Raw genomic sequence first — 13,482 nt, 5'->3', positions numbered from 1 at the left:
AGTTTTAATCACAAACATTTGCTTTACCACGCGTTGTTTATCTTCCCCAATAGGAGGCACAACTGAGCAGATTCTGTGAAATATTATATCTCATCCATTCTGACAATGATTACTGGCTGTTTTTAATCATCATCACAGACCCAGCATTTATAAAAGAAATGGCTGTGAATTTGTATATGTGAATGTCAAGACTCAAAAGTATGCCAGACACAGTTCACTGTAAAACAATACAAAAAATAAAAAACATTAATAACAACTTATAAACATAACAAATTATTAAAAAAAAAAATCAATTATATTTAGCAAAAAAATGTTTATCAAAAAGTATGTTTTGGAAAATATATTTATTTTTGATTGTTGACAGAAGAATTCAAGACAATTAAGCACAATGCGATAATGTCATATGTTTGTTACAAGAATATTTTTGTTATAGTACCACCTTAAATTACTTTTTTTAACCAGTTGACATTTGATAATAAAGAATCATGCACATTTTTGTACAAACTGCACTTACAAATAAGAACAATGTTGGAAACATTTGAAAGCAATGTAAAGATTAAAAAAAAAAAAAAAACAGACACTCACCAAAAAATACTACAGAGATAAACATTGTCTATCAAAGCATTACAAAGAACTGCTGTAAAACAGCTCCAAATCTTCAATCATGTTCTCCTGTTATGCCCGGTCATGTCTGTGGTTTAAATTGAATGTTTGGTTTAATGTTCTGCATTTTGTTTTGTAATAACTAGACTGCATGTACACAGTAGTCACTAAAAAAAAAAAAAAGAAAAAAAAAAAGAGCATGCACTTTTCACCTACTCAACATCCATAAGACAAAGCTGAGAGCAGACTGTAAACCAGACAAATATATTTTCAGTAATGAATTGCAAATGTAGTGAGCAGCACTGTAGAAAAAAACTGATCCATACCTTGGATGAAATCAGAGTAGTGCAATATGCACTCTGCATATTTGTCAAGATTTTACTGAATAAACAAATGAAGTCCCGAAAATGAACAACTGATTCTATCATCTGAATGTTTTTTCGTCTACAATAAATGTTAAAATACGCAGCCTAAAATAACATACATAGTAAAATAAAAATTGATTCTGCAAATAATTTTCACAAAAACGCTTATATTGGTGCTGGCACTGGACTCTAGAAATTTTATTGTTCTAAATTTGGAACTCTAGGTACTTATAGGGGAGAAACGAGAAGGCGGGATTGTCAAAAATGAGCACACACACTCATTTTACACTAATTAGAGTAATCAGTGGCACCAATTTGTTCCCAGTCTCTGTTGACAGACATCTTGGCGGATTGCAGCGGCCCTGTTTAGTAAAGGTAGTTTATTTTCACCATTGGTTGTCTGTCAACAGCTAGTCTATGTCTGGTGGCCCCAGTTGCCCGAAATAGCAATAATTAGGATAGGGAGGGAAAAGAGGAAAAGAGAAAACGTGTCGGACTGCTGGTAGGCCATCCACAGAGGCCTTTCCTCCTTTTTTTCTACTTGCTTCTCTGTGTGTGAGTGTGTGTGTGTGTGTTTCCTCTGTTAATACTACGACCATCCCTAATGAGACAGAGACCGGTGTACGTGGATGAGAATCCAGTGTTTTGAAACTGAAATTGGGCGAGACAAGATTATCTGATACCTGAACAGGCCACACACAGAGTCTCCAAATGACGTTGAATTTGTTTGAATTTCAACTAGCTAAAATGCACAGGGATGCATGTTGTCTCATAAAATTACTAGAGATGTATAATATCAGAGCCATAACAATTATTAGCGGATATTAGAGATTCATTTTATATAGGTTGACATGTTTAACTGTATGTTAGTTTTTCACATTTGTATCTTTGGATTACATTTACTCATTTAACACTCTTAAAAATTTCAATAAAAAATGTGAAATTTTAAATTGACAAATACAATTCTTTAAAAACACTATAATAAATAAATCTCAAAAGTAATGTCCACTTTGCCTAAATTCACTTGTAGCATATCATTAATTCATTTCAAGAATATATGGTAGATTTTTAATATCAGAAATATGTCAGTTTTTGCTCATAACATTGAACCCTATACACTACAGTTCTTGAATCAGTTTTGAAGAACCCTTTATGCCCAGTAGGTTCAATGGAGAAATGTGTTAAATGAGTGAATAATGCTGCATGTTTAATGGGTTATTTCTATTGATTATTGAAATGTATTTTCTTAGAAATTAATCAAAACTTTATTAATTAATTAATTAATTAATTAATGAAAAAACTTATGCCATGATTGGAACCTCTAAAAGGTAATGTGACGTGCCTAATAGAACCCTTTTAAACGTTTTCTTTGTCAATCAGAATTTGAAAATCAGTGCAGAAATGTAATTATGTATATCCATTTTAATCAATGGTTTGTGTATTGTTCATATATGAAACATAAGAATATCCCAAACATGTCATTATAAAATACTGACTTTTAAGTGTCTTACAATATTCTCTGGGTGCCCTCGAAGTAGATATTGTCTTGTCAACTTGTTAACCTGAATTTGAACTAACATTTTAACAACAACCAAAATGATGCTTTTATCATGTTCTAATCTTTTTGGAGGGTGGGTGAAGTCATGCTAGACACACCGACTCCCTTTATCCATCTCCTGGTCATCCTATATAAACCCACCCCAGCTTCAGGTCTACAAATACCCAAAACACACATGCCCTTGACAAAGAGGACGGCAAGGCAACATACACAGACAAGACCGGACAGAGCAAGATTGTCAAACAACCCCTGAAGAACCTTCTCAAGGACAGACAAATTCACCAAGAAGGTAAATATCAGAAACACAATATACTTTAATTCAATTCTGAATTTTGTCCTAATCCAATCAGCTGATTGTGTTGACTGTGAACAGTTTATCATTCAAGCAAATATTTCTAAACAATTTTCGTAAATATAATATTTGGTGTGATGTTGTACCCTTAGATGACGTGCTCCAGGTGTTTGCTACTTATTCTGGTTGTCTACTTCTTGATGGACGAGCTTTATGCTTTCCTGATACCAGACAGACTGCGAATGAAAAGAGTAAATATCACATTACTTATACGCTTCATTTATCCTCTTCTCAACGGAATACACATTTATAGTTGCATCCACTTGAGGAAACAAAATCTACTGTTTTTCTGAATTAACGGAATTAACGAGTTAATTATCTCAGAATTGCGAGATAATTTTTCATGAAAAAAAGGTTTTTGCTGTTTTTCTGAATTAATGAGTTCATAATCTCAGAATTAAGAGATAATTTTTCATGGAAAAGAAGGTTTTTGCTTTGTTTTTCTGAATTAATGAGTTAATTATCTCAGAATTACAAGATCATTTTTCGTGGAAAAAAGTTTTTGCTGTTTTTCTGAATTAATGAGTTAACTATCTCAGAATTATGAGAATTTTTCATGCAAAAAGTTTTTGCTGTTTTTCTGAATTAATGACTTGATTATCTCAAAAATAACTCATTAATTCATAAAAACAAAGTGAAAAAATGTTTTTCAAGAAAAATTTATCTCATTAATTCAGAAAAACCTTTTTCCATGAAAAAACGTAATTCTGAGATAATTAATTAATTCAGAAAAACAGAGTAGATTTTTTTCTTCAAGTGAATGCAATACGCTTCCGTACATTTAAATACACTTCTGAACTTCTGTTTTAATACAGCATTGAAATAGATGCATTTTAAAATATATCAGATATATTAAAAATACATCTAATTTCCTGCAGAGCAATCACAGGTCGGATCAGGAGATGTCGCCACACATCTATGAGCTCTCTGATCTGGCAGACTTGTTCCCAGCAAATGAAGGTGAAATGACTCGGGACTGGGATCCCAATCCGGCTAAGTCTCCTGCCTTCTTTTCCCCTTTGGAACATATCAACGTGCAACCGGCAAACAGCAACCGCCGCAAAAACAAGGATAAGAGGTCAATTGGAATCTTTACGCAGTTACTTTATGTATTTATTTCATTAACATTTTGAAATCATTTTGTTATATATAATTTAATTATTTTCAATCTCTATTTATTTTACAATTTGTAAATTGTTTTCAAAATGAGCTATTCTATGATGTTAGGCCTAAATTCACACTTTTTCAACATTTGTTTCCCCATTAGGAGGAGGATCACTGTTCCTCTGGACCCCATTGGCAGTTCCCACTTGTCTACTTGGAAAAGAAAGGTATTTTCAGACAAGAGAAAACCATGGTGGCTTGGCTGCATACATTTGAAATAAAGACTGCATATCCAATTAATGTTAAAATATTTTTCCCCCCTTAGGAGGAACCTGGAGATTTTAAGGAGTATGACGCAAAGTGATCAAGCTTACAGATTACAAACCGTCACATATGACAATTTATTATGTTGTGTAGTTTTAGTTCTTTTTGGTTTCTATTAAGTCATTGCATCTCAGGCTTATGAACTGTGACTTATTTATTTGTATTTATGTTTTATCAATATTAGCTTATCAGCTCCCTCTAGTGGGGTGCAAACTGACAGATGCTGTACTGGCATTGCTGCAAAATAAAACCTCCATGGATAACTACTTAATCTTGTCTAATATTCTTTCAACTCGTGTTAAATTGCATCATGTCTCTGTGAATTAAAATAAGATAGATTAGGAAAATAAGACATTCAAAGCCCAATAAAGAAAAGGTTTATTTCTTCAGGTAGTTAAAGAAAACGATATCAGATGCAAAAAAATATACCTTTTGCTTTGCTTTTCTCTTCACTTTCACATATGTACACTTCTCAAAATCTGTGCTATTTACAGACTGAAACATTAAGCAAGAGATGTTCGGTTTATGGGGCTTTCCAGTCCCCCTTGCTTCACAAACAAACAAAAAAATCCAAACAATAGTCTCCAAACTAATTCAAATGAAAGAGCTCTTAGCATAAATGAGTAATCTTAACCAGTTCTCAGAGTTTTAAAACCCCCAAATAATTCCTGAAAACAATTACAACCGCTCCATTCGAGGACAGCTTCAGCAAAGATCCTAAATCTAGCCTTCACATCTTAAACAGAAATCTTCCAAAAATCTTTTAACACCTTGAAAAAAAGAACACTATGTTGTGCAAGTGATTGAACAGTTCTGATAGATTCTTTGACAAAGTACATGGGTTAACATACTGTACATTACCAGTAGAGTTAGAAGAAATTAATGCAACTGAAAGGATTCCCTGCTTAAATGACTCGTATAGCTCTTTATATTTGATCTAATATAGCTAGCTGACTGAAGTTCATTTGGGTGTGACAAACAGCAATTAAAAAGGTGTATGATCACCAACAGGAAAAGGCATTCAGACTAACACAATACATCTACTATTCTTCAAAAAAAAGCCATTTATCCAAATTAAACAAAAAATTATCAACTGGACAGTTCACTAAGAAATAATGAATTTTCATATCATATCTTTGGCAAATTCATGACAACGTTTTCCAGTAATGCGTTTAGTTTTAATCTCTTTTCAATTGTACTATCAATACAACCACTATAGTATACATTTGTGGAAACTGTAGGGTTGAAACGGTGCCCTCTAACTTTTCCCACAAAGGAAAATATTGCCCAATATTACCCAATATGCAAGCCAATCATTTCAAACAAATGTCAATTTGATGTGTCAAAGGGATGGTTTACAAATAGCTTACAAACGAGCCATCACATCAATTCAAACTACTCGTGGTCAAATACCAACTCAGGAGGTAAGAAATTAATTCAAACATGATTTCTCCATCTGTATTTGAGACCTCTGACTGCAAAACGTAATGGGTAACTAGTTGCCAAAACTAGAATTGCAAAGGAAGTAAAAACAAAAAAAGAAAGGATTTTGAAACTGAAAATGGTGTCAGATACAAAAACTGGAGAACCGGGAACATTCAGACCTTGGAGGGAATGAACATTGAACACCCTCATCTAAGTGTCTTTTTTCTGACTTGACCGCCGAGAGTCTCTGCATTTGTGGCAATTAAATATGTCAGGCACATTAGACTTCTTAATTTTGGCGCAAGAGAGGTGCACCCACACGCTGCACTGACTACATTCAATCATGGGCCGTCCTGCAAAGGGTTTACCGCAGTAACAGGTGATTAAATCCCACGAATCGTCCCCTGTAAGGAAAAGATATATAAAATAAATAAAATATATATATATATAAAAAAACAAAAGAAAAACTAAGTCCTACACATAAAAAAATAAATGATATATATGCGTGTATGTATATATTTATATACACACAAACAATTGATCTAAATCTTCCTCTGTCCCTAATAAACTAACCTGACTCCACCATTATGTCTTCATCTGCTATCCAAGTCTCGCCTTCACTGGAGCTCATGTCTGCCTCTTGGGTGGCCTCCTCCTTCTCCTCTTTCACCTGTGCCTGTAGTCTGCGCTCAGTCATTGCTCCCGGGTCCGAATGCTCCTCCTCATGGCCGAGACCATTCTCAGAGTCTGACTCGCTGTGGGCCGAGCTCTTAAGCTTCTTAAGGGCTTTGGACTGTTTGGGGTTTTTACTGCGCTTGATTCTTGCACGTTTCTCGCCACCACTGCTACTGCTACTGCCAGCGCCTGAACCTAGAGAAAGACGCTTCAGCTTCTTGTCCTTTTTGCGTTCAGCTTTGCTGGCCACTTGGTCCTCATAGAAAGAGTCTTTTAAACGCATTTTGTCCATCAGGGTGCTGTCAGATGAGAGACGCCGCATACTCTTGTTGCTTTTATTGGCACGAGCCTTGCGAACGAAGGTGTGGATGGTGTGCAAGTCCGACGTGCCGTGACTCCAGCTGGGAGCCATGTTAGAACTCGCTCCACCTAACACACTGCCTTCTCCTGAAGCACCAGAGTTATTTGGAGAACTGGAGGATGCTGCCGACCATGGCCTTTCCTGCCGGACAGAAACAGCCACACAAATCTCAATCTGGATGGATCGGATGATATTTGGTATTAAAACACCAAAGCCATCACTGACATCTAGGAATACAGGTTCAAAAGACCAGTCAAAAGTTCAAGAGGACAGGAAATTGTACACAGACAGTACAGGTTAAAACAGGATTGTCCAATCCTGATCCTGGAGGGCCAACAGCCTGCAGAGTTTAGCTCCAAATTGTCCCAAAACACCTGCCCAGAAGATTACAGTAATCCTGAAGACCTTAATTACCTTGGTGCAGATGTGTTTTATTAGGGTTGGGTCCAATTTCTGCAGGACTGTGGCCTTCCAGGAGAAGGACTGGACACTCATGGGTTGCACTCGGTAAATCTGCAGGTTATCACTGTTATCATCTGTAGGTCATCGTTGTTAATTTCATAAATTCAGCACTATCTTTTTAAACTCCAGAGTTCAAAAACTATCAGCCAATTAATCAGTTATCGGCAAGATTTTCCAACTTGGTTATCATCTGAAAAAACAAAACAAGTATAGGTTGACCTCAACTAATCAAGGAGCTGGTTGCACCAACAGTGCACAGGTTACATCTAAGCCTAGTTTTGACAAGGAGCCACAAAGTTACAGGATCAAGTGACTAAATATTTTTGCACTGCACTAATAAATTTAGTTGAAGGAACTCTAAGTATAAACTAAACAAACTTTACAGAAGCCTTAGACCAGTAGTAACGGTTCGAATTAAATAACAGATTTACTGAATTGCACCAACATGCTCTTGTTTTACTTGAGAGACTTATGAATGACTGGTGCAACCCTACCTAGCACATTAGTGCAGGCTCCATGCCCTGAAATGGATGTCAAAATATTGCAGCACTTGGAGGTCTTGGGACATGAATTTTGCAAGTGCTTCAACAAATAATTGTGAAACAATGCTCCATTCTTACCTCCTTTGGAGAAGGGATGTAACCTGCATATGCAAGAACAAAACTGCAAAACTTGTTGAAGTCCTCCACTGTCCTCTTTCTTCTCTCTGATGGCTGGACATGAACATCAATCATTAGCATTGGGACAAGCACTGCCATCTATAGGGTGTTTTTTTTATTTCCTTGTTCGACTTACCAGAGTCTCTGCTTTGCACTTCAGTAATGAATCTATGTAACAAAAGAAGGGGAAAGAATAATATTAATTCGTGGCTAAACAACAGGTTTGACCGAGCGAGCGTTGCACGGAGTTGATTCGTCCCGTTTTCAGTGGCACAAACCTAGTAAAAAGTGCGTTTTCGGTGGCAAGCTAACTGGCTAACTGTGCGCTATTCCTCGCTAACCCTGTTGATCGAGGCGTAAAATTCAAGAGCTCAAAGCACCATTTTATATCCAAACAGCCACACGGTTTGAGGGTTCTCCACACATTTGCACTGTGGAGAAAACTAACGTTATACTAATTTAGCGACACACACAGTAAGCTAAAGCGGTGATAAAGGAACAAGGACGCAGCAGAATCAGCATGTGGCTCAAGCCTTTATTGTCGACGTCGAAACAACCCAAGACAACTTCACTGGTGTGGAAACTCTTACAAAATCATATATGGTTGATTAGGGAGTATTTACAACAAACAAGTCAATAAGTGCTAAGAGGTGATCAGACCCCATCGACAATACATTTACCGCGGCGTCAAGCGCCGAAACAACGCTAAGCACAATACAGTGACCTGTATATTAAAAGGCAACATTTTTGTCTTAGACGGTATAAAAATATCAGAGAAAACGCTGAACTGCGTATTAAACAAAAGCCATGTACCTAGCATTGGGTTAAAATGGTCAACAGCATCAACTACTTTAAAAACAAAGCCGGTTTAACTGTTAACGTTACGTTACTTGGCGAAGACAAAATGCGCAATGATGCGAACTGCGGTTTTGGAAACGTGCAAATTAAATAAACAGAAAACAGTGGTTGGACATCAGGAATGATTTTTAATCATACGAGATACTGCTGCTGCTTAACGACTAACGTTAACTACAATCAAGTCGAGTAATTTCAACCCATTGCACAATATAGCAACTTGGCCAATCCCTATATAAACCAGATCGTCAGCGCAAGTAAAATGTCCACTACTAACGTTACATTACCACGATTATTCACTACAAAGTGACTGGCAATGAATCAAGCTTACTGGAGAAATTACACTTAACAACTAACTTAAAGAGTATGTTAAATTATTACAGTACTAAAGCTGCTAACTGCTAACGTTGCTAACTCTTAGCTGACTCTGCTAAAACTGATCGTTGATGGGTGTTATCACAACATGGTTAAAGTTTAAATATTTAAAATCAAAGTCAAGATTTTTCCTTACCTTGGTGCTCGGACATTATTTCAAGCATTGTCGCCTAATAAACTAGATCCTCTTCAGTTAGATGACACCGAGCAGCGTCAATCTTCGCCCGGCTTGGGCGCAGCAAGCCCCGGCTGACCAGCTAGTCTGGTTAGCTGGGCATTAGAATGCGATTTTACCTCGTTTTACAAACGGATCCAATGAAATATCGCAGGATCTTGAGTCTCTGGAAGGATTAATTAACTTATTTTTGGTCAGCAAGTAGCGTTGCAAAAAAAAAAAAATCCAGCTTCTATTACCTAACGGACCACCAAGTGAAAAAGAACCAATAATAAAACCAAGGATCCAGCATTTTTTTTTTTTTTTTTTTTTTGCAAACGAATGTTAGTAATATAAACTCTGCGTTTAGGTTATTATCCTTTTAGACGAAGGGGGCAAACGGCAAAAGTTCCCATAAGAAAATTACGTGTGCGTGTCGCCCCCGGCGCGCCTCACCAAAGTCGACGATGTCAACTGACTCATGAAACCCCTTGCGGTGAAATTGCCGTTGCGATGTAAAATTTACCCTAAAGTGTTAATGGGGAATGTAGTTCAACCAATGAGATTTCCCGAAAGACTGCACTGAATGCAATGAGAAATAAACAACAATACCCATGATTCATTGCGCTAGTCGCTGTATTCATGGGAAATTGAGTCTATCTGTTGCAAATTTCATGGTTTGTGTTTACATTATGCACATGATTAAATTAATAGGGATACATTTATAAACTATCATTATCCTTCTATGCCGAGTAAGATCAGTTGTTAGACAGGCTTTACTTTCCTGTTCTTGCCGGTTGCCAATGTCGTTTTACCAGAGGATAAGAACCTAAGAAGCTGTCTGCTATGAAATAACCATTTTACATGGAAAGGGGGCGCTAGGGCGCTTAGAAAGCATTGGTTCACAGGAAACACTTCTTCTTCTACTGTTGTAAACAGTACATGTAAATGGTGGTTGCACAGGAGTCACTGGTAAATATAATTATTTAAATCTAGGAAATAGCTTGTAAGGGTTGCCAGCGTAACCGCTGGCATATTGGTAATATTTCAAAACTTAATAATGTCAAAAGGCCATAAAAAGTCTTAAAGATCTTAAATAGCATAACAGTATCAAATGCTATCACTGTGGAGTCATTAAACTTATAAATGGAAAGAATGACAATTCTAATAATTATAAATAAACATTCTTCTTAATTTATTGAAAAGCTAAAGCAGGGGTGGGGAACATAGGTCCTGGAGGGCCATTCTCCTGCAGAGTTTCCAACCCTGATTAAACACACCCAATCTAATCAATGTCTTCAGGGTCACCAAGGCTACAATCAGTTGAGTTTTTTTCAGGGTTGGAGCTAAACTCTGCAGGACAGTGGCCCTCCTGGACCAACGTTCCCCACCCTTGCCCTAAAGGGACATGGTGAAGGAAAAAATATGAAATGGAGGAAAACAACATCTGTCAATGGTTTTGCGTTCTCTCGCAAATGTTTTGAGTTCCCCAGATAAACTTTGCGTTCCCTCAGGAAAATTTTTCCCAGATAGCACACGTATGTCTGTTAAATATCACTTCATCTAGAAAGCATCTGCTGTTTACTAACATCTGATAGACATCTTTAAGAGGTCAGTTTAACATACATTCTAGATCATTACATCTTAAAGACATCTTCTAAACGTCTATTTGACATCTGTCAGGAAACGTCCTATAGACGTATTGCGGATGAGCAAATACTCTAAAAATACATCTTCTCAAAAGGTTTTTCAAATGAATGCAAAGTTTCTTGGGGGAACACAAAACATTTGCGAGAGAACACAAAAGCTCTGACACATGAAACCTACTATATAATATAATCAAAAGGCTGACAATAAAGGTTTTATAAAGTTATTTGTAATTGCCAGCACTAATCACTATTCATTTCAGCTGCTCAGATTTATGTGATATTATAATATTCTTTTTAGTCTTTGTTTTTGCTGCAAATTATTTCTCTTTCTCATGGTCTTTCTGAGCCACCGAGCGCCCCCTGTATGAAATATATTATTGCAGCTAAAAATGCATTTAAACCGCTCTATTGATTTTAGTTCACTGACCAAACCCCTTAACAACGAATTCAGCTATTGCTTCCACGACAGTTTCCACCTCGAATGCTTCACACAGACTGTACTGCACTGCCTTGACAAGGCTCTTGATCACACGGAAAAGCACGTATAATTGTTGAAGAAGATAATGTCCGAGAAGGACCTTAAACCATCGCAGGACCTGACTGTTGTGGTGAGTGTTTGATTTTCACCGAGCTACAATGCAGGGTCGTGCACTTTTACAGCCGCCTAGAATTTAGTCATGCTTACCCCACCAGCCAAAGTAGGCTATAGTTTAATTACTGTTTAATATTGAAAAGTGTGAAGTGTTGTGATTTGCCTGAGTTAATTAATCGTTGTGTCATCTTGTCTGACTTAATCGTTGTGTCTTGAACTAGGACTGACAGACCAATCGAATGAGTTCCTAAAGGAAATATGTTTTCTTTCTTCATCAATCTGTAGTTTGTAAAGCCTATAGAATATATTATCAGGAGGGTTGTGAAAGCTTTCTTGATTCCAATGTCAGATATATTTTGTGATTACAGTTACACGATGATGTTGAGAGGTTTCCCTTGTTACTATGGTTTCAGTTCCACGCGTGGGTGGAGAGCATGCCCTTAAACTGCTGTTTTTACTCCTGTGTGGGAAGCCCACGCAAAACCCACACGATTCTAGATACTTCTTTTATGCTAGTTGTTCATTCACAATTTTATTGAAATTGCTCAAGTTTAGTCTGATTGCTTGTTTCATATTTACTTTAACATTTTTCTTTTTTCTTTTCCTCAATGCAGGTACAGACATTGCTGCAGCAGATGCAGGACAAGTTCCAGACCATGTCAGACCAGATCATTGGGCGAAATATCCTTTTGCATATAATAATTGCTCAGACCTTTAGCTGAATTGAGTGGAATACACTAGCTATGTTTTATACACAATTGACTTTATGCACAACTGCACTACTTCCTGAACTTCAGCCAGCTCCCTTGTTTCCTGTCTGCCATTATTGGCCAAATTGATTAGTTTAGGTGTGCCTGACCTCAGTAGTCACGGCAACAATAATCAGACACACCTGAATTAATCAAGCTTGGCCAATAATGGAAGACAGGAAACAAGGGAGCTGGCTTAAGTTCAGGAAGTAGTGCAGCTGTGCATAAAGTCAATTAAAACCTGTTTCATGCTTCCTAGCTTGGTTATGAGATGATTATTCAAAAACGATTTTGTCTTAATTCTAATACTTGATGAGATGAGTACGCGAATCGATGATCTGGAGAAGAACATCTCTGATCTCATGACTCAGGCAGGTGTGGATGAGTTAGAGGAGGAGATTAAAGTCTCTGAGACTTCTGGAACCGCTTGAAGGCAATTACCAACACCATCTTAGTAAGTGAACTTGTTGAAGATGCCTTGTTACTTTTTAGAGAACACTTATATTCTGTAAATTGCAGTAGAACACGTATTTGACATTACATTTGGATTCTTCTGCTTGTGACAAATTATATAAAGAAAGTCATATGCATAGTCATCTTTTTTTAGACAAAGTTATTTGTAAATTTAAGTCAGGTTATTGTTTTGTGATCTTGTATTTCTGTTTTGTTTACGTTTGTTATCTTTTCCCTTTCAGACTGCCAAGGAACACAGTGAAGACCTTCTACTGCAGTATCAGAATTTTTAAATGAAATGTCAATTAAATCTTTTTTAAGCAATTCATTAAAAATGGTGCTTGCCCATGTGTATTACATATTATATTACATATTGTAAGGTTAATTGGATTACTGGTGAGAAGATTAAGATATTAAAATCTTCTTTTGTATTTATTCATTGTAATGACAGGGGGAAATCATGTGGTTCCTGCATGTTTTGCTGATTATTAAAAACCCCTTAAAATTACTTGACCGTCACAGTTTTCTTTCCTATTATAACAGAAAATAGGCAGGGGTGTATTGAAGGATTTGCAAATTGTGTAAAAAAATGCCATATGCAGTGTAAATATATACATCTTTTTTTTTTTTTTTCATTTCATTGACAACGAATTTAATCAGAATACATTGCTACATTTAAATGGCCTTCAGTAGTTTATGCAGCCAGTCAGTGTTTTTATGGCATCTGCCAGCAGGGGGTTAACTGGGCCAAACCATAATATTTTAAA

At 36.6% G+C, this 13,482-nt stretch overlaps 3 protein-coding genes across 5 annotated transcripts; 2 read left to right on the top strand and 1 right to left on the bottom strand.

Annotated features, from left to right (window-relative positions):
* The first annotated feature begins 1,332 nt into the window (after positions 1–1,332).
* On the top strand, positions 1,333–4,572 carry LOC148998471 (uncharacterized). Its single transcript, XM_089129622.1, has 6 exons — positions 1,333–1,470; positions 2,599–2,815; positions 2,971–3,069; positions 3,757–3,956; positions 4,146–4,209; positions 4,308–4,572. The coding sequence occupies exons 3-6, from the start codon at positions 2,971–2,973 to the stop codon at positions 4,344–4,346; spliced, it is 402 nt and encodes a 133-aa protein (XP_088985748.1). The 5' UTR covers positions 1,333–1,470; positions 2,599–2,815; the 3' UTR covers positions 4,347–4,572.
* A 1,130-nt stretch (positions 4,573–5,702) lies between these two features.
* phf23b (PHD finger protein 23b) lies at positions 5,703–9,748 on the bottom strand. 2 transcript variants are annotated; one of them, XM_039656505.2, is made up of 6 exons: positions 9,255–9,748; positions 8,025–8,056; positions 7,850–7,942; positions 7,182–7,280; positions 6,305–6,908; positions 5,703–6,135 (listed from the first exon to the last, which is right to left on the bottom strand). In XM_039656505.2, exons 1-6 carry the CDS (start codon positions 9,280–9,282, stop codon positions 5,942–5,944), a joined length of 1,050 nt encoding a protein of 349 aa, XP_039512439.2. In that variant the 5' UTR covers positions 9,283–9,748; the 3' UTR covers positions 5,703–5,941. The 2 variants fall into 2 exon arrangements, with proteins under 2 accessions (XP_039512439.2, XP_039512449.2); XM_039656515.2 differs by lacking the exon at positions 7,182–7,280 and having other exon boundaries at positions 9,255–9,690.
* Positions 9,749–10,222: 474 nt separating this feature from the next.
* hsbp1a (heat shock factor binding protein 1a) lies at positions 10,223–13,223 on the top strand. Of its 2 annotated transcripts, XM_089129623.1 has the most exons (5): positions 10,223–10,244; positions 11,391–11,529; positions 12,128–12,194; positions 12,572–12,716; positions 12,958–13,223. In XM_089129623.1, exons 2-4 carry the CDS (start codon positions 11,485–11,487, stop codon positions 12,691–12,693), a joined length of 234 nt encoding a protein of 77 aa, XP_088985749.1. In that variant the 5' UTR covers positions 10,223–10,244; positions 11,391–11,484; the 3' UTR covers positions 12,694–12,716; positions 12,958–13,223. The 2 variants fall into 2 exon arrangements, with proteins under 2 accessions (XP_088985749.1, XP_039512501.1); XM_039656567.2 differs by lacking the exon at positions 10,223–10,244 and having other exon boundaries at positions 11,348–11,529.
* The last annotated feature ends 259 nt before the right edge of the window (positions 13,224–13,482 follow it).

This window comes from Pimephales promelas, chromosome 1, assembly GCF_988280905.1.
Source record: "Pimephales promelas chromosome 1, fPimPro1.hap1.1, whole genome shotgun sequence".
NCBI lineage: Eukaryota > Metazoa > Chordata > Actinopteri > Cypriniformes > Leuciscidae > Pimephales > Pimephales promelas.
Note: the sequence above shows the minus strand (reverse complement) of the source record. Positions and strands in the feature narration are given on the sequence as shown.